The 25,824-nt window shown below is 41.1% G+C and overlaps 1 protein-coding gene across 1 annotated transcript; it reads right to left on the bottom strand.

The window, feature by feature from the left end:
• Window positions 1–24,916: 24,916 nt before the first annotated feature.
• On the bottom strand, window positions 24,917–25,809 carry G0S2 (G0/G1 switch 2). Its single transcript, XM_077763147.1, has 2 exons — window positions 25,786–25,809; window positions 24,917–25,638 (listed from the first exon to the last, which is right to left on the bottom strand). Exon 2 carries the CDS (start codon window positions 25,618–25,620, stop codon window positions 25,309–25,311), a length of 312 nt encoding a protein of 103 aa, XP_077619273.1. The 5' UTR covers window positions 25,621–25,638; window positions 25,786–25,809; the 3' UTR covers window positions 24,917–25,308.
• Between the last annotated feature and the right edge of the window lie 15 nt (window positions 25,810–25,824).

Below are 25,824 nucleotides of genomic sequence, written 5' to 3'. Positions count from 1 at the left end.
AGAGATTACTTAAATAAATACAACTTTAAAAAAATAAATAAAAATCTACTTTGCTTAAAGTTTTTGTAACAAGTATCTAGATCGAATGTTTAATAGTCTTTTGAGGTCAGAAGCCAAGCTAAATACTTGCCATCAGACTTTGCCTGCAATACCTGTGGATTTGGGTTAATTCTTCTCTTTTTGAGGTCCCCAAGTATCCTGAGTTTCCTGCATCTGCCAGAAAGTGAGTTTATTCACCTTGTAAGCTTCTGGGAACTCTGAGAAAGCAAGGTACCAAGCCGATATTTCCAAGGGGCTTTATTGACTCCGTAATGTCAACCACGGTTCCTTAAAGCTGTCTGGTCATAGATATCTGAGTCTATGCGTGTCTCTCTGAAATATGACTTTCCAGTCAAAGCCGTGGTATTATAACCAATGTTTCCAATTATATCTCATTATAAGGAGAACAGTTTCTTATTGAACTTATGCAAATAAATATATTGCCATGAAAATATAAGACTACTCACTGATAGGTTTTAAATTCTGGAGGGACTGGGTAGGGAGGAAAAGAGAAATGGTTCAATTCTGCTTACAAAGGTATAATTTATCAGATTGCTATAGGTCAGTTAGCTTAAGAGAAAAGGTTTCCTTAAACCTGGAAAAGCAAAATATTGAAAGTGTCAGCAATGTCTTAAACAAAAAGTGGTAAAAATTACAAGTATCTTCTTTATTCAGTCCAAAGTTATTCTTATTCTGTTTTAATCCGGTTTTTCTACTAGTTCTGGAAATTCTTACCTAGTTCAATTTTATGATCTTAAGGTTATCAGAAACGTGTACTCAAGATTTCTTTCTATGAGTCTCACAAAAGATGAAACATGTTTGCAATAGCATCGCAGTAAAACAGTAACTATAAATGACAAGACTTAAAAATAGTTAAAGATCTGATTAGACTTATCTACAACACAATTTGGTTATTTCTGTGACACAGAGCACTCCCAGATAATAACACACCAGGACATCAGATTTCTAGGGGTTTCATACAACTTTTTAGAACACTTAGTTTAACAAAAAATCTACAAAAAATCTATAAAAATATTACTTACTTGAACATTAATTCCCATGTAATTTAACATGCTAAATAAGCCTACTTAATTTAATTTCTCACAAAATCTCTGAAATGTTTCAGAAGTGCTCTGGAGCTCCTCAGTTAGATTGTGGTCAGAAGATTTCATTTTAGAATTTCATTTTGGGACATATGTCAAAAAGTATGAAAAGATTTGAACATTTGATTAGATAGGATTATAAATTATTATGGAACAATATTTAATTATCTATTTTTTATGTTTTATTTATTTCTGAGAGATAGAGAGAGATAGCATGAGCAGGGGAGGGTCAGAGAGAGAGGGAGATACAGAATCTGAAACATGCTCCAGACTCTGAGCTGGAAGTCAGCACAGAGCCCGATGCGGGGCTCGAACCTGTGAACTGTGAGATCATGACCTGAGCCGAAGTCGTACACTCAAACGACTGAGCCACCCAAGTGCCCCTTAATTATCTATTTAACTAAATTAACAATAAAAGACTTCAAAGGCAAATACAGAAGGTAAAATAGTTGTGAGCAAAATTTAGCTTTTTTTAACAGTAAGACTCAGTTTTCTTAAGTTATCAAAGTTGATAAATGTGAGAACTTATTTTGGCAAAACAGAGTGCTTGTTTTCCAGGCGGATAACTTTAAAGCTGAAGAAAAAATTCTGTTTACAACTTTTTATTAAGAGCAGACCAGGAGGGATGGGCATGGAGGAGGGCACCTGTGGGGATGAGCACTGAGTGTTATGTGGAAACTAATTTGACAATAAACTATTTGTAAAAAAAAAAAAAAAAAAGCAGACCAACAGCTCAAGAAAACTTTGTCCTTTTACCAAAGAGAAAGACAAAATTTTAATTGTGCTTCAGTGTATTTTTAATATTAAGACTCACTTACTTACTTAAATTGATTCTAACAGCCAGTACTAACCACACATGAAATTCCTTTCCAGATTTCTTTTTATAAACCCTACGCAACATTTAACATTTTAACAAAATGTTTATTTATTTTGGGAAAGAGAGAGACAGTGTGAGCAAGGGAGGGGCAGAGAGTGAGGAGACACAGAATCCTAAGCAGGTTCTAGACACTAAGCTGTCAGCAAAGAGCCTGATGTGGGGCTCGAACTCATGAGCTGTGAGATCATGACCTGAGACGGATGCTTAACTGACTGAGCCACCCAGGTGCCCTTGCAACATTTTATATTCAGATTTTGCCCTAAGTTCTCCCTCTTTAAATAACCAGTTTCACTTTAGGACAAAATTATTTTCTTTTCTGTTAACAAAAATGTATTCCCCTTTCTCATCCTTCTTTTTTTAGCCCTCAAACATACATTCTTACTTCCATGCCTACAAAGTTATTTCCTTTATTATTTTCAGTAGTCTTAATTATACATATTAAAAATTTTCTCTTGGAAACCTTTTTTTAAAATTTTTATTTATTTCTGAAAGAGAGAGACAGAGTGAGCAGGGGAGGGTCAGAGAATGAGGGAGACACAGAATCCGAAATAGGCTCCAGGCTCTGAGCTAGCTGTCAGCACAGAGCCTGACATGGAGCTTGAACCCACGCACGAACCATGAGATCATGACCTGAGCTGAAGTCAGACGCTTAACTGACTGAGCCACCCAGATGCCCCAGAAATCTTAACTTCTAATGAAAACTAGGTAGTAAGCAATGTGCAAACTGTTATATCAATATTCTTTAGATTGGCAAATTTATGAATACATTTTATAATTCCTAGAAATGTGTGGTTTTTCATAGTATGGTCTTTCAATAATGCACAAACTATGTTTACTAAACAGACCTGAATTTATTTTTAGTTTCTCTGTAATAGGACAAAAGTAGATAATTGTATGTTCAGTACTTAATGTTTTATTATTTTATCTTATTTGGAAATGATGTAGATATTTAACAAATTTAACAACTTATCATTTAATTTAGCAAAACTTTATAGTTTCAGGTTACAAAAGACTATGGAAGCTACTTAAAAGTTTACCTACAGACCTTCTTATCTGATTTACATCTATTCATTTATTTGTTCTTAACAATTTTGTTTAGATTACCCACAAAATGTTATGAGGCAATGATTATTTGAAGATTTTTTTCTTTTGACAAATTTTGCAACAGAGATACAACATGAACTTATTTGACTTTCAGTAAATATAGGTAGAATAAAGGTTTTACATGTAATGCTGATAACTTTAAAAACATGTCTATTTTAATTAAGCCAACAACTTTAAATAGCTTTTTAATACTGAATGTTTTCTCAGACCATATGAAGTTGAAAAACATTTGGGTTGGTTTCTCTTTAGGAGTTTTGGATTGTCCAGTTTTTATAAATGCTTGCCTTCAAACCAACTAAAAGAACTCTTTTGCAAATTAATTTTAGCAATACCACCTAGAGATAGAGAAAATATCTCATATTTACAACATATATGGACACATACTCAGATGTAAATAAAATCTTATAGCTTTTGTTTATGCTAAATTTGTGGAGAGGACATAAAGACCCATTTTTTAAAAATAGGTTTATTTATTTTGATAGAGAGAGCAAGCATGGGAGGGACAGAGAGAGAATGAGAGAGAGAGAGAGAGCAAGCATGGGAGGGACAGAGAGAGGAAGAGAGAGAGAGACAGAGAGAGAGAGAGAGAGAGAGAGAGAATCCCAAGCAGGCTCCAAGCTGTCAGCCTGGAGCCTGATGTGGGGGGTCAATCTCATAAACTGTGTGATCATGACCTGAGCAAAGTTAAGAGTCAGAGGTTTAACTGACTGAGCCACCCAGGTACCCCAAGACTCACTTTTCAAAATTGAACTCCCTCTTTCTTTCTTTTTTTTTTTTTTCTGATAAAAAATTCTCTGAAGTTTGATTTCAAAGAATGGCCCTTTCTTCCTAGGGAACTGAGGGTGAGGAAGGTTGGGGGTGGGGGTCGAAAATCTGCATCACAAAGGCGCAGAGTAAGTAGCCAAGTTTTCTCCAAGGTGGAGATCAGAGTCTAAGCGTCTATTATCAGAAGTGCTGGAGTCTGGGCCCAAGAGCCATTTTAGCAATTTTTATTTTGAAAAGGCCTCCCCCACCTTCCCTTTTTTCCTTCAGTCTCACGTGTTGATGGGCTGTATTTACCAAAGACATGGTAACATTTATAATTTTTAGGAAGAGAGAAAGAATGCAAAATGTTTTTCTTCCTCAAATTTCAGGGTAATTGTTATCAAAAATTTACTTTTTTTTTTTAAGTACAGGAGAATTTTGTTCCAATATTCTGTTTATAATATCTACAAACATTTTGAGAGGAACAGGCAAGGTTTGTAAAGATTCAAGAAGATGAGTGGGCTTTGACTTGTTTTGAGAGTTGCATTTCTGGTTTTGTAGAGATTTGTAAAACAAAGGCCGTTGTTTCTAATTCCCCAAAGAACTGGATTACAGCCTGAATATCAAGGGACTGGCCTGCCTTTTTAACTAAATTTGCTTCTTTATATCAGGGGGATTTTTAACTAAAACTGGGAATCAAAAGATTTGTGCCCTCGTAATGCTGTATAAAGTATTTTGGCTTCTATTAGTCCCTGATATTAGCCTTTTGAGATCATTTGTAGGAGGGTGTGGCGTAGGAGAAGTTTCTGGTCCTGTTTCCTCTGCGAAAGGGAGGTTGTGAATACTCATGAACCAATTTCTCTCTAAAGTTAGTAGGATTTTCTGGGGAAGAAAAAAAGCTTTATAATGTAAAAGATCTGTTGCTCTCCAGGGGCAAGAATTCTTCTGCAGTGGGGGACCTAGGGTGCCCCTGTAAAGGACAATGCCTAAAGCTGGTAGATCCTGATTATAGAGCCCTGGGAAGGAAGATCAAAGCTAGCCTTACTGCCAGTCTTGGGTGCTTTTGTTAAATTCATTTCCTGGCATTCAGGATTTACATGAGGAACCTGTATACTTTGAACCTAGAGAATAGGCTGGTGTGCTCTCTGTACATCTTGTAAGGAGAGAGAAGTTAAAACAGGGAGATTTTAGGGAAGTGCTCATTGGATGTGGACATTTATTTTTGTCTTAAAGTCTCATCTCTCCTTTCATCTTGTCAAAGGAGTCCTTAGGCCAGTTATTATACCAATAAGACAATTGAGAGCTCTCTATTAAGAATATTTTTCTTTTAAATATAGCCAATTTAGGGGTGCCTGGGTGGCTCAGTTGGTTAAGCACCTGACTCTTGATTTCACCTCAGGTCATGATCTCATGGTTTGTGAGTTTGAGCCCTGCATTGGGCTCTTTGTTGACAGCATGCAGCCTACTTAGGATTCTTTCTCTCTCTCTCTCTCTCTCTCTCNCCTCCACCCTCTCTCTCTCTCTCTCTCTCTCTCTCTCTCTCTCTCTCAAAATAAATACATAAACTTGAAAAAGTAAATATAGCCAATTTAAAGGATCCATCATTTGGCCATTGAGGAGTAAGATCCATGAATACAACTCAAACCAATAAGCCTTTTAAAGATACAAAGGCATTCAAAGAGGACATAGATGATGCAGTCCCCATGATCCAAAAATTCACTCCCAAGATTAGACTAAGAAAGCAAAGGTCTTCATTGCACAGGCAGTAAGGATAGTGTGCTGAAAATGGTGTCTCTGGTCTCCCACAAAATCACAGACCACTGATCTGTGATACCAGGGAGGTGCTACTGGAATGAGACTTTCCAGCATTAATAAGCAATGATGGTTAAGAGGACAGAGGTTCCTATGGGTTGGAACCTCTCATGACCAACACCACTGACAAGGCCTGGTGTGAAAGGTGGGGGAGAGAGAGAGAGAGAGAGAGTGTGTCAGAGTTAGATCCCCAGTCATTTCAACTGGCCACCAAGGTACACCCTGGTAAACGCACCCGCTGGATGATAGAGATCAAAGAGAATATTCTCACTTGTCACAAAGCCCAGCTGTTAGACACAGAACAAGACAAAAGGAAACATCTCATATGTACCTCAACAGTTTTAGCTGAAGCCTTGAGTCTGGAGCCACACTAATACCTAGGAGAGATATGCCATAGGGTTGGGGACTATGTGCTGTTTTACAGCGTACCTCATTGCAAGGAAGTTGCTGGGTGACCTAGTGTCAATCTTACTCATTCCATGATCAATCTGGGAATCTTCTTGAGGCAGCAAGCACTGTAACAACTTTTAGGTGTTCACCTGTGCCCACCAATTTTGTGGCTTTGGCTTCTAAGATGTCTCACATCAATAGCCATTAACTCACGTGCACATTAACCTATGATAAAATTTGTCTAAACAGTTGCTGATCTGGTGAGAACTGTGAACTCACCAGTCTATGAGGCTGGCTCCAACAGCAGACTCATAGGGCCCATGCCTACGTTCTGCCCTATGATAATTCCTTTTTATGACAAAGGACACAAAGGACACAGACAAAGAAAAACAAAGACCATCTCTGGAAGGAAATGGATAACTAACCAAAGCGTAGTCTACCAAATTTAACCAGAGTTGCTAGACCCAAGGAAAAGGGCTCACCACTCTCACTCCATCAGACTCTGCAGATAGAGGTTCTGGGGGACTGACATGGTAAGAAATCTTACCTCTGCCAGCTATATGTCAGATGTCCCAGGATCTCTGAGCAGCAGGAGTGTCTGGAGTGAGCAGTGTCCGAGGAATGAAAGTATCCTGCTGACTATGGCAGCTGTTGGGAAGGGAGAATTTTCTCTGCCCTTCAAGGTCCTTCTGATGGACTAAGAATCAAATTGACAGGATACAAAGTAACAGGAAAAAATAAAACTTAGTTTCAGGCATACGATGAATCTACACAGATACGGAATTCCAAAGACAGTCAGGCTTATATGAGCTAAGGAGAGGGGTAGGGGCCTGAGGGTACCAAAGGGAAAAAGACCAGGAAGGTAAAAGGAGATGTTTAGAAAACAAAGGTTGCCCTGTTATACAGATAAATTTCTTAGGTAAAAAGGAGTCTCATGTATATATAGCTCTCTTCCTGGTACAAGCAGGCAGTGGAAGGGGAGATAAAGAGCTTTTCCTGAATCTGCTGGGTTTTGATTGCTTGCATCTCAAAATAATGCTCATGCCAAAGTGGCCCATCTTGGGGTGGCCTATCCTTGGAGTCCCAAGGGCGTAAAGAAGGAAATATGCTGTTCCATGTGGGGGATGGGTAAGTAAGCGAGGCTTTAGAAGCAAGGTTAACCTTGATCCATACTGAAACAAGAGGAGGAATGCTCCAGGCAAATGAGGAAGGGTAAGCATGAACACTGAGTTGGGTTCCTGGAGTGTGTGTGGGAGAGGGGAGGGATGGTTTGCAGAACATTCCATCCAGAGGAAGCTGCGTGAGAAAATAGAAAGAGGTGTGAAAGAGAACGGCATGTTTGGGAAACTGCAAAGGAAAGGATTCCATATGGCAGGATCACTGAATTTAAGAGTTGTGGGGTTATGTGGTTAGAGATCTGCCTGGAGAAGTAAGCAGGGATCACATCTTTGAGGGCCTTGAATATCTACTACCGGAATCTGTAGTTGTGGCCATTTACTTCCTGACTTGGAACCTCTGTACCCTGGGGTCTCTTTGTCTCTATTCCAGAGCTCTGACTATTTACTGGCCTTTTGTATTCCCTCATTGCCTTATGTCAAAAATTCTGGGTCCCCTGTACTCTTCAGGCTCATCAATCTGGCCTCACTCCCTTCATCAACACATCACTCCTTCTGGATGTTATGCCTGATCCTCTGGAGGCTTTTGGCCTCTTGCACCTATGGCCAACAATGTTCTTGGGCTCCCCAACCCTGCTAGATTTTTCTACCATGACTTCTACTGGTTGGTTCTGTTAATATTTACCTGAGTTCTCAGTATCCTTCCTTCTCTGCCCCAAAACATCTTCCCTTGGATTCTATTCATTTATAATTCTCTGGGCTTCCTTCCTGCTTCTTTGACTCCTTCTTCTCAGTGTTCTCTATAAGCTTCCCTTCCCTTTTGGATTCCTTGAATGTTCAAGTTGGCCTTGATTCTTTTCTCACTCTTCCCTTTCCTAGGGGATTTCCCTCACTCCATTGGCTCCAATTACTAGCTTTATGTTGATGAATCTTAAAATTCTCTATTTCCTGTGCAGCACTGCCACCTAAGCTTCAGGTGGTATAACCAACTGTTTACTCAGCCTTGCCTTTTTATTTTTTATTTTTTTAATGTTTTACTTTATTTCTGAGAGAGAGAGAGAGACAGCGTGAGCAGGGGAGCGTCAGAAAGAGAGGGAGACACGGAATCTGAAACAGGCTCCAGGCTCTGAGCTGTCAGCACAGAGCCCAACGCGAGGCTCGAACCCACGAACCGTGAGATCATGACCTGAGCAGAAGTAGGCCACCCAGCTGACTGAACCAGCCAGGTGCCCCAAACTTGTCTTTTTAATTCCTCTTAAACACCTCAAACTCAATGTTACACATGAATTTAGCTTCAGTCCTTCNTGGCAGGTGGGGCTACATGACATTCCCCAGGTGCAAGAAAAGAAGAACAAACAAGTAAGAAGACAAGGGTTAATGGTCCCTGTTAATGGTTATTTACCACATGGCTGGCATACTCTGTCCTTGAGGTAATAACTATTTTATTGAAACCCCCCCATGCCCCTAAACCTTGCCTTCAGAATGACAAATGTTTCCTGCATACCAGGACAAAGGCCCTCTCCTTATCTCTTTGTAGCCCCCCTGCAATAATGCTCAATTCTGTTTCTGTACCTCTTGCTTGCTTCTGACTTGCTTGTTATAAAAAGCCCTAAATCCCTGGACTCGGGCCGCACATTTAGAGTTCTGTGTTAACTCTGTGCAGTCCTGGCCAGTAATAAAGACTCCCTTAATTCGACCTCAGTGGTCTCGGTTGTTCTCTGTGTCTCTCAGTATAACACTCAACATGCCAAAACTGATCTGAATTTTTTTAAACATCTTTTTTGAAGTATAATTTATATGCCAAATATTATCTTGTGGTAAATGTACAACTCAATAGTTTTTAATAAATTTTCCAAGTTGGGAAACCATCACCACAATAGAAATTCTAGGACATTTCCATTATCCCAGAAAGATCCCTCTTACCCATCTGCAATTACTCTCTGTTCCTATCCCCAGCCTCATGCAGCCAGTAATCCTTTCTGTCCTTCATATTGGCAGAATCACATGCTCTATGACAGACACAATGTCTGACTTCTTTGACTTTAGCATAATGTTTTTGTGTTTCACCCATATTGTAGCATGTATCATTACTGTGTTTCCTTTCATTGCCAAATCATATTTCATTATATGGGTATGCCACATTTTGTTCATCCATCCACATATACACAGATGTTTGGAATTTCCCACTTTTTGGCTATTATGAATAAGTGCTTCTGTAAACATTGGTGTGGAAATCTTTGTCTAGACATGTTTGTATTTTTCTTGGGTATATACCCTGAAAGGAGTGCATTGCTGGGTTATACGGAAGATTTATGTTTAACTTTAAGAAATCACTAAACTATTCTCCAATGACTTTGCTATTTTTATTTATCATATCCTAGGGATCTCTATTTCAGTGAATGACTGTACCATTCATCCAATGAATACTCCAGAACCTTGGAACTCCTTCTTTACTCCTCCTTCTCCATACCCCTAAATTCCATTTCTCATCAAGTCTACTCAATTCTACTTCCTAAGTATCTCTAGACTTATCTCCCAATCTTCACCCCCACTATGACCATCCTAACTCAGGCCACTGTGATTTTCTGCTTTAGGAATCTCCTCATTCTTCTATCTCACCTTCTCTAATCCATTTATTTAAAAAGAAAGGCTGTGAAACATTTGATATGCACAAAAAACACATGAACCATAAATAATTTATAAAGCATAATAATAGGGTGAAAGCCTTATGGGCCTACCATCCAACATAACCATTGCTAACACCGGACCATTGCCAACACTGTGGATGTTCCCTGTGGGCTCTGCTCCATCCAGTTCTTCTTCAGTGGCTCCCTATTGTTCTCGGGATAAAGTCCAAACTCACTATTTGATCTTTGTAAGTTCTTCATAAGTTTTGAAATCCTTTCCCAGGGGCCCCTTATGCCCCCCCCCCCCCAGTTCTTTTCCTTAAGATTCTACCCTTCAAAATCAGTGACTCCGTGCCCTCCCTTAGACCAGGTAAGGGGCTCCCCAAACACTGGGCATTTCTCTTACCATGGCTGCCATCACTTGGTATTCACAGGTGCTCATTTGCCTGTTTTGCCCAGCGCTTAGCTCTGGGACAGCAGAGGCCTGGTCTCTCTTGCCAGTGTAGCTCTAGTGTTTAGCATGGTGTTTGGCACACAGTAGCTACTCAGCATTTTTTAATGTTTAAAGGAAAGTGATTTCTATACATCCAGATAAAGATGGCTGGTAGGTATTTGGAGTTCAAGAGAAAGGTTTAGGCCAGAGATGTAGATTTGGGAGAATTAAATCTTTTAAGTTAAAACTGAAACCATAGGAGTAAATGAGACCATGAGGGAGAGGATAGGGAATACAAAGGGGGGGATAGTATATTTATGGGTTATGTAGAAGAGGAGAGCCAGTGAAGGAGGCGAGAAGAAGCAGAGGACAGGAGGACCTGAGAGAACAGGGACACAGGGCTTCAATGAGATGGAGAGGTCACAGCCTTGAAGCTTAAGGAGATCAAGGAAGATGAGAAGTGACAAGAATACCCTGGGTCTTACATATAAGAATCCCTGGAGACTGTGTCAGAGGGTTCTGAGGCGCTAAAGCCAGAATGCTATGGGTTGGAGAGCACAAAACATGACGAAACACCGTGTTTCTTGTGAACCTGGGGGTACTTTTGAGGAGCTTGAGAAGTATGCGGAGCTGAAGGAAGATTCTGATTGTTAGGATGGCAATGAGTTAAGCTGCCATTCCATTGCTTTCGAGCATTTTCCCTGTGCCAGACACTGTGTTAGGCTGAGCATATGTTCATCAGCTTAGGGGAAAGATACAGGAGTCCACAGACAGGTATGATTTACATAGCTCTGAAAAAAGGGGACTCAGGAAGTACAGTGAGGGTGGATGCTGAACCCCTGTCTTCCGCTTCCAAATTCAGTGAGCCCTTCGCCTAAGGTGTTCCTTCCTTTTGAATTTTGGGAGGCAGATGGATGTGGCATTCCCATTCGCCTATACCTCTTGGGGGAGGGGGAGGAAGAAGGTGGGAAGAAAAACTCCTTAAGGTCTCCGTTTCCTCAGGCTTAACCACAAATGCACCTCTCCCTCGCATTTCTTCCTCGTCCTGCTCTCTCCCGATCTTTATATATTCACACAAGTAAGACAAGAAAGTCTTTCCCAGGTTGGTTGAAATTTCCATTTTCTGTCTGACGGGAGGGTTCGTGAAGTATGAGGGCTTGGAAACCACCCCGGGGAAAATGACCTCATAAGAATGGAAGGGGTTTCTAGGTTGAGACTACTAAGCGTTTTAACAGGCTTCTGCCAGCAGAGGGAGCCCCAGGGTTGGGAGAGGAAGATCCGACAGCAGTGTTTAAAATGGGATGGGGCACTCCTTTCTGGCAATATTTTTTTAGCGGTTTGGAGGTATTTATGCATTAAAGTCACATAAAAGAGAATGAAAGCGGGAAGGAGCGAGGGAGAAAGACAGACTCATAACACACTGGCATATACACAGAAACAGTCACACAGACACACAATCACCATATAACCCCCACCCTCTTACCCTTCCCTATACGCACTCACAATTTGGGCTCCACTCCAGTGTAGTTCCTGAACCCTGCCACGCAACTGGATCAACTGGGGGAACTAAGGGCAGATTTCCAGGCCGCCTCAAGGCCGCTTCAATCAGAACTTGCAAGGGTGTGACCTAGGAATCTGTATTTTTACAAAGCTCCCCAGGCGATACTGAAGCAAATGTGGACAGACTGGTGAGCTGCTCATAGCAATTAGGTAAATACTTTAACTATAGCTTGTTCAGAGACTTTATTTAATGGCTCCAGGCATCAACATGTTGACTGCTAGATAGAATGTAATCCAGGGGAGAGGGCTGTTATGGCTGAGCCATTGTCTTTTTGAATAATTTTTATATTTATTAATATAATACATGAGTTGGGGGGGTTAAAAAGTCACATGGTATCAAATGGGTTATAATGAATAACAGAAGTCCTTGTTCTTTCCTTCCCTGTGCCCTAGTCTCATTCTAAGGCAATTACTGGTCTAAATCTCATTTTTTTCCCCCTCTGGGAATCAATTCCATATTTTTAAACAATATGCTTTTATTGTTATTTCTTGATTTTGCAATATTAGAAATTATTTATTTGATTTCCTACTAAAGGAATATTAGGATTTTGTTTTTCTTTTACAACATATGCAGACAGATACTCATTTCCTTCCTTCTAGATTCCTAACACCATTATATCACAATTTTTAAGTAAATCAATAGTGTTTATATTGTTATGACCAATTGTTTACAACACAGAAAAATAATGTACTGTAATTTCATCTCTTTGTTCTGATGAAGAGTTAATAATCACCTTCTCTCCTAAGAGTTAATAATCACCTCATTTTTGTTTGCTTACTTAGCTGCCCATGTTCTTGAAATCCTCCGACAAGAGCTGTAAAACTCAAATAAGTTGGTGAAATTCATTGGATAATTTATTTTTTTTCTTTGGAGACATCCCTCTTGGAGCCACAACTCATTCTATTCCAATCTGGACTAGGAGCTTGATAGACTGTTGTCTGGGACATTCCCTTTGCCATCCACCAGGAAACTCAGACTTTTTTTTCTCTTGGCTCACTTCCTTATGAATGGTAGGGAAATGTTCTTGAGACCTTGGATACAGGAGTGATATTTCACATTAAACATCTTTTTGTGGCATTCATCCATCAGACGTTGGCCACATAAACCCCAGTGTGACAGTTCTGTCTGCCTGTCTTTACATTCCCTTGATTCATTGTTTGTCTGGGTAAGAATTTCTAGATGGAAAGTTATTTTCTCTTGGAATGGGAAGACATTGCGGTATTGCCTTTTAGTTTCTAGCTTCCAGTGTTGATACTGAGAAGGCCGTAGCTCTCTGGATTCCTAATCCTTGGACTACAAACTAATTTTTCTTCTCTCTAGAATTTTTGGGATCCCTTTATTCCTGGGGCTCTAACATTTCTAAAAATCTACTTTGGGGAGAGGGTTTTCTTTTTTCTGTTCATTGTTTTGGGTACCCAATGGGATCCTTTCAATGTGGAAATCCAAATCTTTCATCACAGGAAATTTTGGAGAAATTATCCTCTTAAAATTTTTTTAATTAATTGATGTTTAAAGAAATTTTTATTTCTTTGAGAGAGAGAGTACATGAGGGAGGGGCAGAGAGAAAGAGGGAGACAGAAAGAATCCCAAGCAGGCTCCGAGCTGCCAGTACAGAACCCTTTATGGGGCTCAATCTCATGAACGGCAAGATCATGACCTGAGTCAATATCAAGAGTTGGATGCTTAACTGACTGAGCCACCCAGGCGCCCCTGGGGAAGTTATCTTTTTGATTAATGTATTCCCCTCCATTTTCTCCTGCTCTCTTTTTGGAATTCTTATTGGAAGATGTCAGAGCTCCTGGACTGAGCCTGTAGGCTTCTTATTGTTTTTGTCTTGTTTTTAATCTCTTTCCCTTTTTATCCTATTTCTGGGATTCTGTCAATTTTATCTTCCGGTGCTTTGTTTTAATTTTTCAATTTCTAGTTGTATTTTTATTTTAAAAATCTCTTTCTTGTTCTGTAGTATTTTTAAAAAACAGTGGCTTCCTGATCTTTATTCATGGATGCACTGTCTTCCCTTATCCCTGGGGAGATTTTAATGTTGCCATGGCTGTTGTTAACAATTTCTTCGGCTCTCTGGATTAGCTATGTTGGGGTCTCCATCTTCAATGCCAGAGGCTTTCATTCCAGGCTTGGTGATCCTTGGAGTCCATTCCTTGGCTGTTGGAAGTTTTGCGTGCAAAGGCAGGATTTGCCAAGCTGGATTCTATTATAAAATAATCCAGAGAGTGCTTGGCAGTTTCGTTGGTGGACCCCATTGTCAGTGTCTATAGTCTTCTCTCTTTGGCCAGGCACTTTGTACAAGGAGGAATCATGAATTCTTCTGCCTAGTGCGGGCTGGAGTAGGGTGAATGGAGACAGGGGTAAACTGCGCAGTTTGTGTTCTGGGAGCTGGGCCAGGATAAGGGGCTGGGGAATCTCATCTTTCAGTATTGAATCTTTCTGTAATCCTTCTGTTTCTAGCTCTGTGCCTAACCCCCTCCCTTTGCTCTGCCTGGTGTCCCTGAGCCTGGTGCCTCTTGGGCTACTTTCTCCAGGAAATAAGCTTTCTTTTTTCATTGGAGAGCAAGAGAGGGAATCTGGAGTGTCTCGATCCTTCCCCTCATCTCTCTGGTTGTGTACTGAGGTTCCCAGCGCCCTGATCCCTGAGACACTCATGTAGTCGGGGCCTCTTGTGGGCTTCCCATCATGGATACTTGGGCTTCAGCAATCACCACTTTGCTAAGTCACTTATCACTCATCCATCCACTTTTCATCTTCCAAAGTGTGTTGACATCTCTCATCTGCTGTTTCTATTCCAGTTCTCTTTGTCCTTGTGGTTGATAGGATGCAAATTCTTCTACCATGATCCGTGCATTTTGTCAGGAAGCAGAAATTAATGTTTGTTCAACTGCACATTTAACCCTAAACAGCTCTTTTGAGTAGCCTGTCAGGCTTGATGTGATGAGAAGCTTATAGCAGTGACATCTTCTATTTCCCCCTGAGTTACTCAAGAGTCAAAAGCATGTAAATGAGACTTTTATGAAATAATTTTAATGGAAGAAAATGGGGGGAAATATTTCATTTGTTCATTCATCCACTCGCCTCCCACCACAAAACATTTATTGAGCACTAATATATGCCCAGACTGTGCTAGGTGCCAGGGATATAAAAGCTGAGCAATGTTTGCTATCTTCCTTTGAGGAAATTATAGTTAAGTATAAGAAAGGTAGGCAAGTAAGTCAAAGTTCATAATAGCATAATAATATTCTATAATAGAGGTGTGCAAAGGGTCCTATGGGAATATAGAGGTAGGGTGTCCAGACCAGTCCAGGACAGTGAGAAAGTCTTCTGGCAGGAGGTGGCCCTGGAGCTAAGTGTTGAAGGATAAATACAAGTGACGGAGATGAAGAAGATGGGGGAAGGACATTCCAAGTAGAGGGAACTGTGTGTGTTCAGGCAAGGAGTCTAGAAATAGCATGACATGTCAGAGGAACCTCAAGTAGATTGAAATGGCCAGAGCAAGGGTCTACGTTGGGGAGTGGCTCAAGTAAGAGTCTAACGGTCACTGAACTATAAATATCTATGTTAGTCTGGAGCATGACCCTGGGCCTACCAATGAGAGATGCAGAAATAATAATATCCCATTCCCTCTGTGAATCTGAGCAAATTTTGAAAATGTCACTTGTAAAATGAGGCCACTATGAGATTATATAAAGATATAAAGCATGCAAAATGCTGGGTCATTGGTAGGAATTTAAAATATTCTGGTTGTCTTCTGACAAACCTGCCTTAAATCTTTCTACTCTCTCTCTAGTCCCCTAACAGTTATAAAACAGATTCTGGAAAAGCTTAACTGTTAGGAAAATCTTTTCCTTCTTTCCATTTCTGCCAGGCAAGGATTACATGAGCATCTTTTAACTGAATATTTTTTTAATCAGCAGATGCAGTGTTTATTAATTCTTGGGTGTCTGGGGACACCTTCCTGTAAAGTCTGGGTGGATTTTTTACAGGGCCCTGGGGCAGGACCAGGAGAAATGAGTTCTAGTCTCCTTTCCACCATGAACATATACGTGACCTTGGGCAAGGTCCTTTCCCCGTCTTGGCTTCAATTCCCTCACCTGGCAAACAAGAGGAATTAAATTAGATTACCTTTAAGATTTATTCCAGCTTAGAAATTGGATGCAGGGAGGTTTTAGCTGTACTGATACTACAAGGGAGGGAGGAGTTTTGGATTTTACTTTCGTATCATTTATTTTCATATCATATAATATTTTAATATATCATGAAGAGGGAAAGGCAATTCCTGTACAATCTTGGCAAGCAGCAGAAGTAAGATTCTTTCATCTCTCCTTACCTCTTCCATTCTTCTTTCAGCTTTGGGCTGATTTACTCACACAAACCCCAAAGAAAAATGCTGACACAAAAAACAAAACAAAACAAAACGAACCCCCCATCAAAAACTTCCAAATGTGTCCTTTGAACTGTTACGCACTGTTGGAAAGATTGGGGGAGTGTGGACTCTTAAAAGCCAACTGTTGTGAAAACACATCATCATTACCTATAGATGCTTTCCAAAACATGAGACCGTGAGTCCAGCTACATTAATCCCTCCAAGTGACTGGATTGGTCAACTACAACCTTTTGGATGGTACTGTCTGTTGATGGCAAGTGAGGGTTTGGGTAAACAGTGGGGGGTAGGGAATGGCATTTCCTGTTCCTGTCGGGTTTCTCTAACGACCTAAAAGAAGTGCCTTTGCCTTTGAATTCTCCCTGAACAGGCCTTTTTAAGGCTCGGAGTGTCAGGATCCTGAGCAGTCAGGCTGGACTGGGACTAAGGCATAGGTGAACAGCACGTGGAGAATTCTGATTGACAACTTTAGGCCTCCTTAGGTGCATTGAACAAGACTTCTTGTGACAAAATGAGCCTTCCTCAAGGCTCCCAGTTTCAATATTAATAATATTGAAAGAGCTGATGATCGGATGCAGAATGCAGATATCAGCTTTCTCAGCAACTCCCAAGATACAGCCTGGTGTTTGTGCTCTGTCATCGGTTGAAAGCCAGTTTTTTTTTTTTTTTGAATGCTTACGACCTGCAATTTTTGTATGATTTCAAAAGAACAGGCAGAGTTTTTAAAACTATTTTTGCAACTTTTTGTTCCAACTTAACTTTCTGTCCCAAAATGATCAGAATGCTCTCCGTGCCAGTAACAGACGCCTGATTCCATCTGCATCTTATCATATCTTCCCTCCTACACATTTCAAATCGCATCGGGCATTTTTTTTTTTTTTTTCACCAGCATTTGACATTGAAATCTCTCTTCAGCCTAGCCTCCAGTTTATTCTAATAGATGAATTACTTCAACAGCGTTTTTTCGAGGACCTAGTACGGACGAGGCCCTGATACAAATAGTGATGCTATTATATATAATGTGATTTTAAAAAGTCTTACCTTGAGGTTTCAACCAAGTTTGACTTCTTTTTATTGATCTCCTTTTTCCTTTTGCTTCTTTTCTCCCTTTCCCTCCTCCTCTGCTTTCCCTTCTGTTTCATCTCTCTCTTTCTCTGCGGTTTCCCACTCTTTGGGGAGGGGCAGGATTTCCTGCTCTGAAGTTGGTTGGTTTCTGGGAGGAGTCAGAAGACCTGATTCGGGACTGGAACCAGCTGGTCTGCCACCTGATACAAGAAGGTGAAACCCAGGCCAAGGAAGAAGGCTCTTATGCTGGGACAGAGCTTGTAGCCAGGAGGCGCTGGGAGTGGAGCCCCAAAGGGAAGCCAGAGCGGGTCAGTCCTTGCCAGGGCTCCCCAACAGACAGAGCAGCCCGGGGTGGGAAGGATTGAAAGTGGTCCTGGTTGCCCTGGAGACTTATCCATTACTATTGTTAGCTTTCCACATGCCAGAGGCACACTAGGCAGAACCCCTGTCCCACCCTTAGCAAAAGCTCACTCTCACATTCCTGGCTTTGCCTCAGAGGAAAGTACTGAAACAAGAACTGGGTTTGGGCCGATTTCCTTTCCCACCGGGAGAGCCTCTAAAATCAGTGTATTCTGTGAGACCTGTGTGTCTACACATTTCTCAATTATAAACTCCTTAGGAAGTCCTCTAAGTGACATAAACGGCTATGGTGATCACATCAGCAGGAGCAGAGTGTAGACAGTGGAGGGGAAGAGAGGAACCTGCAACAAGATCTCGATGGGGTCGAGATCCCACATATTTTTCCACATATCCCCATATTATTCCACAATAATTTCAGCCTGATTCATACCAATTAATGTTGAAGGATCATGCCCCAGTTTAGAAGTCTTGTTCTTTTGGAATAAACATGAACAACAGTGTGCTAATTAAAAACTTCACTTTCTTGGGGTGCCTGGGTGGCTCAGCTGGTTAAGCGTTGACTCCAGCTCAGGACATGGTCTCAAAGTTCATGGGTTCCAGCTCTGCATTGGGCTCTGTGCTGACAGCTCAGAGCCTGGAGCCTGCTTCTGATTCTGTTTCTCCCTCTTTCTCTGCCCCTCCCCACAATGCTCTGTCTCTGTCTCTGTCTCTCTTAAAAATAAATAAACATTAAAGTTTTTTTTTAAAGTTCACTTTCTTTATCCATTTATTTATTCACTATTCAACATATATTTAATGAGCACCTACCCTATGCCGGGCACTAGTGTAGGAGCTGGAACAGAGGGCTAGCCAAGCTAGACTCGCCCTGATGGAGAGTATTATTGGCACAGTCAAACAGTGGTGTCTCTGAGATTTGGGGGTATATACATTTAAAGGAATTTTGGATGCTAATAAAATTTGTTGGGTGCTAATGCCTCTCTTGGAGCAGCATCACTGTACAGATTTTGGATAGTCATCTTTCTGTTTCTTAGTCAAAATGGAACATTGGTTCTTTCAGCAATGGTTTTGCTTGCACTAACTTTAAGTATCCTTATCTATAGGCTCCTAGTTCTTTTTTTTTTTAATGCTTATTCATTTTGAGAGAGAGAGAGAGAGAGAAAGAATGTGAGCTTGAGCAGGGGGAGGGGCAGAGAAAGGGAGAGAGAGAATCCCAAACTGTCAGCTCAGGGTAAGGTCATGACCTGAGCCAAAATCAAGAGTCAGACGCTTAACCAACTGGGCCACCCAGGCACCCCTAGGTTCTCAATTCTTAAAAGATAGAAGGGTTCTTTGACTTGTTTTTTTTTCAGGAAACAGTGTTTTGTTTTTTAATCTAGCAAACCATACATTCTATTGATTTCTAGCTTATTTGCCCTCTAAGGCTCTCTGAAAATGTTTAGCCATATATTGGACATTTGGGATTATTTTCTATCTCTCATTAAATCCCCTAATTTATATTTGAGCCCTAAGAGAAAGAAAAAAGAACTGAAAAAGACATGTCTTCTTTACTTCCATTGTTGGGTCTACTCCAGAATACTCTGAAAATTTCTTGAAGTCTGTTTTCATTTTTATTTAACTTATAATTTTAAACTTTACTTTGCCCAATGTACCTTTAAAAGAAAGGCTTCTGGAATTGTCTTTTGTACTGTATTTTCTATTTTTTCTTGCTTTCTTAAGGCACTTTTTTCTTTCATTTTACATGGCTGAGTTATTTAAATTTTTCCTTTCTTTCCTACTGCTTTTAAATATTTTTCTACAGTTGAAGGACTAACAATTGATTGAACTACTTGGTACAGATCTGTAATCCAGAGCAATAAGTACCCAATAAGATCTTGAATTATTTAACAAATTTCTCCCTGACTAGGTTTAGGAAATTTTTAAATTATATCTCTTAATATGGTTCCAGATCAGGTTTTAAATTTAGCTCCTTTACAAAAAAAAATCAATGGGGTGCCTGGGTGGCTCAGTCAGTTAAGCATCAGACTTCGGCTCAGGTCATGATCTCATGGTTCGTGGGTTCGAGCCCCACGTCAGGCTCTGTGCCGACAGCTAGCTCAGAGCCTAGAGCCTGTTTCAGATTCTGTGTCTCCCTCTCTCTGGCCCTCCCCTGCTCATGCTATCTCTCTCTCTCAGAAATAAATAAAACATTAAAAAAATAATTTAAAAAATTTAAAAAATCAATTCATTTATTTTTTATTAAATTTTTATTTATTTATTTTTGAGAGAGAGAGGGCAGAGGCAGGCCAGAAACAGAGGCAGAGAGAGCATTCCAAGCAGGATCCACACTGTCAGCACAAAGCCAGATGTGGAGCTTGATCTTACAAACCATGAGACCAGGACCTGAGCCATAATCAAGATTCAAATGCTTAACGAACTGAGGGACCAGACACTTAATGAACTGAGGTACCCAGGTGTCCCCAAAATTCGATTTTTTAAATCAAAAAACAAAAGAAACAAATAACACAGCCCTTAAAACGGTTCACCCAACTTCTTTAGGACTGCCTAAAATTTAGCGATTTTACACATGATGGCTTTTTTTTCCCCCAGAGAAAAGCCTGATAAAAGGATGATTTATATAGAAGGTCAGATAAAGATGAGTAGAGAGAGAAATGAAATGAGAGTGGGTTTCAGAAGGTATCAGAGTCTTTGAGAGAGACCATGCTGGAGTTAGAATTTTGCTTTTTAGGCCTCAGCATACCAATTAAAAAGAAGTAAACTACTGACTCTTTAGATTTCTGGAGATCATCTTAAGTGTATTAATTTATTCTGGGATTCCTCTTAAATGAATTAATTTACTAATTTTGACATGTCAAAAGTTCCTTCATGATGGCCATTGTTATTCTAACTCAAAGTTTTTGTCCTTTATCAAAGGAAGCAGGAGAGTTAAGATCACAGTGTAGTTTTATATGCGAAGCAGGAGTTCTTTTAAGAGGAGGTTGCAATTTTGATGTAAAACAACCCAGGAAAGACAAAAGAGGCTGTTTAGTAACAGTGTGTGCCCCTAAATGATACCTTGGGTGCCCTTTCTAAGCAAAGGTTAGGAAAGGGCCAAGCAGTCAATGACCTGACAGTGTTTGACTCTGGAATACGGACTAAAAGTGACCTTCTTTCACTTGTTGACAGGACAGAGAGTGCCCTCGTGAAAGTTTTGTAGGGGACCCAAAGCTAAGTTTGGCCAATTGCCTTTTCCTGAATTAGGCATCCATCTAATGGGTCTCCAGCTGTTATCCCTTAGGCCAACTTGGACTGGATTGATGGCTTATTGAGCCATTCCCTATGAAACACTCCCTTATACGTATATCAGAAATAAGGTGTTCCAGAACAAAACAAAAACACCTAAGATGAGACTTTATGCCAGAGACAAACAAAAACAAAGGGAAAAGGAGCAGCAGGGGAATAAGCAGTTTAATGATAAAAATTGTTATCCAGTGGAATATCTCCCAAACCAAAGGTCTAATGACCTTATACAAAGGCCTAGATATAATTATTAACTAGCATGTATACCTGTAAACTAAAATATCAAATTATACAGACACTGTGGTCTAATGATTTTATATGAAGATCTACTTGGTTATAAACCATATAAGTGGTGAGAAGTCAGTGAAACCACTGGAGTTCAGATTATTTTTGGAACTGACTCAGCTGGCAGCAGACAGGAAGGACAGATAGAGTTTGGGTACAATGAACCCAGTAAGCCCATGTGTTGTCTTTTGGGAAACAAGAAATTCAGAGATTGGCTCACTTCCCCACATTTAAGTAGGCTGACATCATATATAGAAGTATATTTACTTGTTGACTGACCAGCACTCTGAAATGTATTTATGAGGTGAGTCAGTTACTGGTTGGTTGACCCTCAGAAGTTAGGGACTATCACTGACTGACTGGCTTTGTAAAAGAATGTTAACTGAGGTGGGTTGTCATTGATTGAGCCAATAGATTTAAAGATTCTGGATACCATGATTATAGGAACAATCAAACTTGTCCTAAGAATGTGGCAACATAAAATTTTTTTTAATGTTTATTTATTTTTGAGAGAGAGACAATGTGTGTGGTAGAGGGGTAGAGGGAGAGGGAGACACAGAATCTGAAGCAGGCTCCATCCAGGCTCAGAGCTGTCAGCAGAGAACCTAATGTGGGGCTTGAGCTCATGAACTGCGAGATCATGACCTAGCTGAAGTCAGAAGTTTAACCGACAGAGTCATCTAGGTGCCCTGCAACTTTTTTTTTTTAAGCTTATTCATTTATTTTGAGAGAGAGCCAGGGAGGCGCAGAGATAGGGGAGAGAATCCCAAGCAAGCCCCATGCTGTCAGCGCAGAGCCTGATGCAGTGTTTGGACTCACTAACCCACTAACTATGGGATCATGACCTGAGCCCCAAACCAAGAGTCAGATGCTTAACCGACTGAGCCACCCAGGTGCCCCTGTGGCAACTTTTTAATGTTCTCACAGTTGATACCAACTATTTGTTTTCACTAGAACATAATGTAAGTTGAAATTTGATGCGACATAAAATTACATATTTACTTATATTAATAGATCAGAGTTTTGTGGTGTTTTGTAAAGAGCAACATGACTAATAAGTGTTTCACTATGATGAAGTTTGAGAACCATGAGATTCAACCACTGGTTACGGTGTTTCCTAAGAAGCAAAAGCATTAGTTGGATAACTTAATCAAGAAATAGTTTATTTTTGGAATTAAATTCATTATTTTTAATAGTCACCCAGCAAGAAGGAAAATATTTGGCGACATGCTGAGAAAAAGGACACAGAGACACTGGAAACATAGAGACAGTGTGTGTGGTGTGGGGGAGGGATGGGTTCAGAGAAGCAGGCTGGAACAGGAAATACATCCTCTATTTTGTGATTGTACTAAACAGAATCCCAGGATCTTATAATTGGTTGGGACCTCAAAGGTCATAAGACTAATCTCCCTCCAAGTTCAGAAATCTCCTTTCCAGTTTATACCATCCCTCGCAGATGATTTCCAATCTCTGCTTGCATGCTTTAAGTAATGAGGTACATCACAAAGAAATTCATATTTTGGACAATTCTGATTTCTTAATGACCTAAGATCTGCTTCCTTGTACTTCTATTTGCTACTTTTAGCATTTTCAAGCCACATCAAATAAATCTATTTTACTGACTTTATTGGATAAATATGGCAGCCCTTTAAATATTTGGAGGCAATTGTTATGTGACACTATTGTATTGTAACTTCTCTAGTGGTCTATCCAATTGTTCTGTAGGTGACAAGGTTTCTGGATTTTTTATCCATAAGTCACTCTGGTCTAAGGTTTTTGTTTATCAAGGTGTCTCTTGAAATATAATAATAACTCTCATTGGCTGTAAGCTTACTGTAAGCCAGGTAGTGCTGTAAGCACTTTACATGCATTATCTCATTTAATTTGTGAAATTATCCCACAAGGAAGACACAATTGCATAGATGGGGAAGGAACTTAACTACCTTGAAGCAGAGAATTTTTAAGTAATTTGTTCAAGGTCTTAAAGCTAGCAAATGGAGGAGTCAGAATGCAAACCTAAGCAAATCCAGGCAATCTTATTTAAGTTCTTTGGTTTCCTGCCTGCCAGATTATAAAGTAAAACAAAACCTCTGTGTTCCCTTTTCATGACATTTCTCTGCTACTAATAAGATGGTAGGTTTTCCAGCAGGCCCTTGTTGGCTTATATTGAGCTCATATTGAGCTGGTAATTAGTGAAAACACCTAGGTCTTTTTCACATGATCTGCTGCTAGAATAAACCTTTACAATTCTGTGGCCATGCAACTGGATTTTTGGAATTAATTCTGTACTCTCTCTTCTTCCCTGTTCAGTTTCAATTGGTTAGCTTCAGTGCATGGTTCTAACTTTGTTGAGTCGTTTTGAATCCCGACTCCACTGTCTCAGCTCTGCATCAGCAACAGAATTGGTAAGTATACGTTCTGTCACTTCTCCTAGGTTGATGATAAAGTTGCCAATCAGGATAGGGCCAAGGACCATTTTTGTCCCTGTGTTGGGAGAGAGACTTATATTTGGTCACAACCATAGTTTTTTCGAGACCACCTCAAAATCTGGATTCTGGAACTATTAAGCAAACCATTTTTTCTTCCTTGCCTTTAACCAGGGGTTTCTCAACCTCAGCCCTATTGACATTTTGGACTGGAGAATTCTTTGTAGTGGGCAAGGGGGCCTGTGCATTATAAGATGTTTAGCAGCCCTAAACCATTAGATGCTAGTAGTCATGTCCTTCCTTCCCTACCAGACAACCATAAATGTCTCCTGGGCGGGGGAGGGGGGAGACAGGACAAAATTGCTTCTTGTTCCATTGAGTATCAGTGCTCTAACTTCATAAATAGATTACTTGAACAATCAAGTATTTATTAAGAACCTATGATTTGCTCAGGACTTGATAATTTCAACCAACACTAAAGAGGAAGAGGAAGATAAGGATCTTGATCACAAGATTATATTTTTTCCCTGGAGGAAGAGGACTCAGATAGGTGTTAACCAGTCTTTTCTCTTTCTAACCCAGAGCTTCTTACTATGATGTGAGTTGATAAGGAGGAAGGTTGGCTAATGTTAGAGACCCAGTTAGCCATTCTTGGGAACTTACTTTCCCTATCCCTACCAGCTAGGAAGCTGGGGCTTCATTCCCTTCCCTTTTATTATGATACAGTTAGAAGACGGGTGCCTGAGTGGCTCCATGGGCTAAGTGTCCAACTTCAGCTCAGGTCATGATCTTGGGGTTCCTGAGTTTGAGCCCTGCTTTGGGCTCTGTACTGATGGCTCAGAGCCTGGAGTCTGCTTCGGATTCTGTGTTTCCCTCTCTCGGAAACAAAACAAAACAAAACAAAAAAAACAAAAGACAAAACAAAACATTTTAAAAAATAGAAGAAAGTTATCAGTCATAGGAGCCTCTGGTCAGGTGTGAGGTGGCAAATAGCCTTTCTACCCTAGAGCTAATCTGTATCTATTAGTGTACTGTAGCTCAGAAGTTGATTTGTCTTCTGATCTTAAAATGCTAAGTCTGCTGCGAGGTACAAAAGTTTCTCTCCTGCCACCCCTAACGTGAAACTTAAATCCTCAGCACACCTACAAGCATGTAATATGAATATCAGGGTCCCTAACAGTGAAGGAAATGCTGCCTCACCTTCAAGGAGCTGCTGTCCCCACAGAGCTAACGCCCCTTCACCAGCTTGCTCACCCTCCTTGCTACCTGTGCACACAGGGAAACATGCTCAAGGAATCATATACTGAGATACAGTATAAAAAAGATTTTTATTTCAAAATGCAAAATGATGGTCACTGTAGTAGTAGTAGTAGTAATAATAATAATAATAATAATAATAATGGTATAAAAATCATTTCCCCTCCTTCCACCCTAGTGCAAATGGTGGGTGCACTCAGATAGCTCAAAGACACATAGTTTTCCACGTGTCCTCCTGCAATGCTGCACAGCAGCAAAACTCAATCCCAAACTCCTTTCGGTGGATCCGTGTGGTAGTTCAGTTCTAGAAGTCAGTGGCTTCTGAGATGCAAGTCCAAACAGCACAGGACTCCTGCTCTCTCGCACTTGGGCCTGACCCCACGCGCGCGCGCTCTTCTCACGCTCAGGCTATCTGTCCCCTCCCTCCGCCAGCTCCCAAGGGTCCTAGGAGGCGTGCAGCCGGTTGGAGAGCGCCCGGCTGCGGAGGGCGGCCTCTTGCTGCCTGCCTTTCTCTAGCAGGGCCCGGGTCTCCAGGACCTTCCGCTCCCGGGCGGCCTGCAGCTCGGCCACCGCGGCCTCCTCATCCCGCAGGCGGCTGGCGGCCGTGAAGGGGCTGCACACCGTCTCCACTAGGCCGATCACCACGCCGAAGAAGGCCAGCACGCTGCCCAGCACGTACAGCTTCACCAGCTTCCGATTGGGCCTCTGGGCCATCATCCCCCTGGCCAGCGGGATCAGCTCCTGCACGGTTTCCATCTCGGGCGCGGGGGTGACCTGCGGGAGGAGCGGCGCAGGGAAGGGGGCCGGTCAGCCACGTTAGGACGGCTCCAGCCTTCCCGAGCACCCCTCTCTCGCGTGTCCCGCAGCACGGGGGACCCGCCCGGGGCCCTGCCCAACCCCGCTCTGCCCCGCGGGGCTCACCTGGCAGGCGCGGCGAGAGCCGGAGGCANCCTGCCTCTG

Source organism: Crocuta crocuta, unplaced genomic scaffold (genome assembly GCF_008692635.1).
Source record: "Crocuta crocuta isolate KB4526 unplaced genomic scaffold, BGI_CrCroc_1.0 scaffold3, whole genome shotgun sequence".
Lineage (NCBI taxonomy): Eukaryota > Metazoa > Chordata > Mammalia > Carnivora > Hyaenidae > Crocuta > Crocuta crocuta.
The sequence above is the reverse complement of the archived record's forward strand: the minus strand, read 5'-3'. Positions and strand labels throughout refer to the sequence as shown.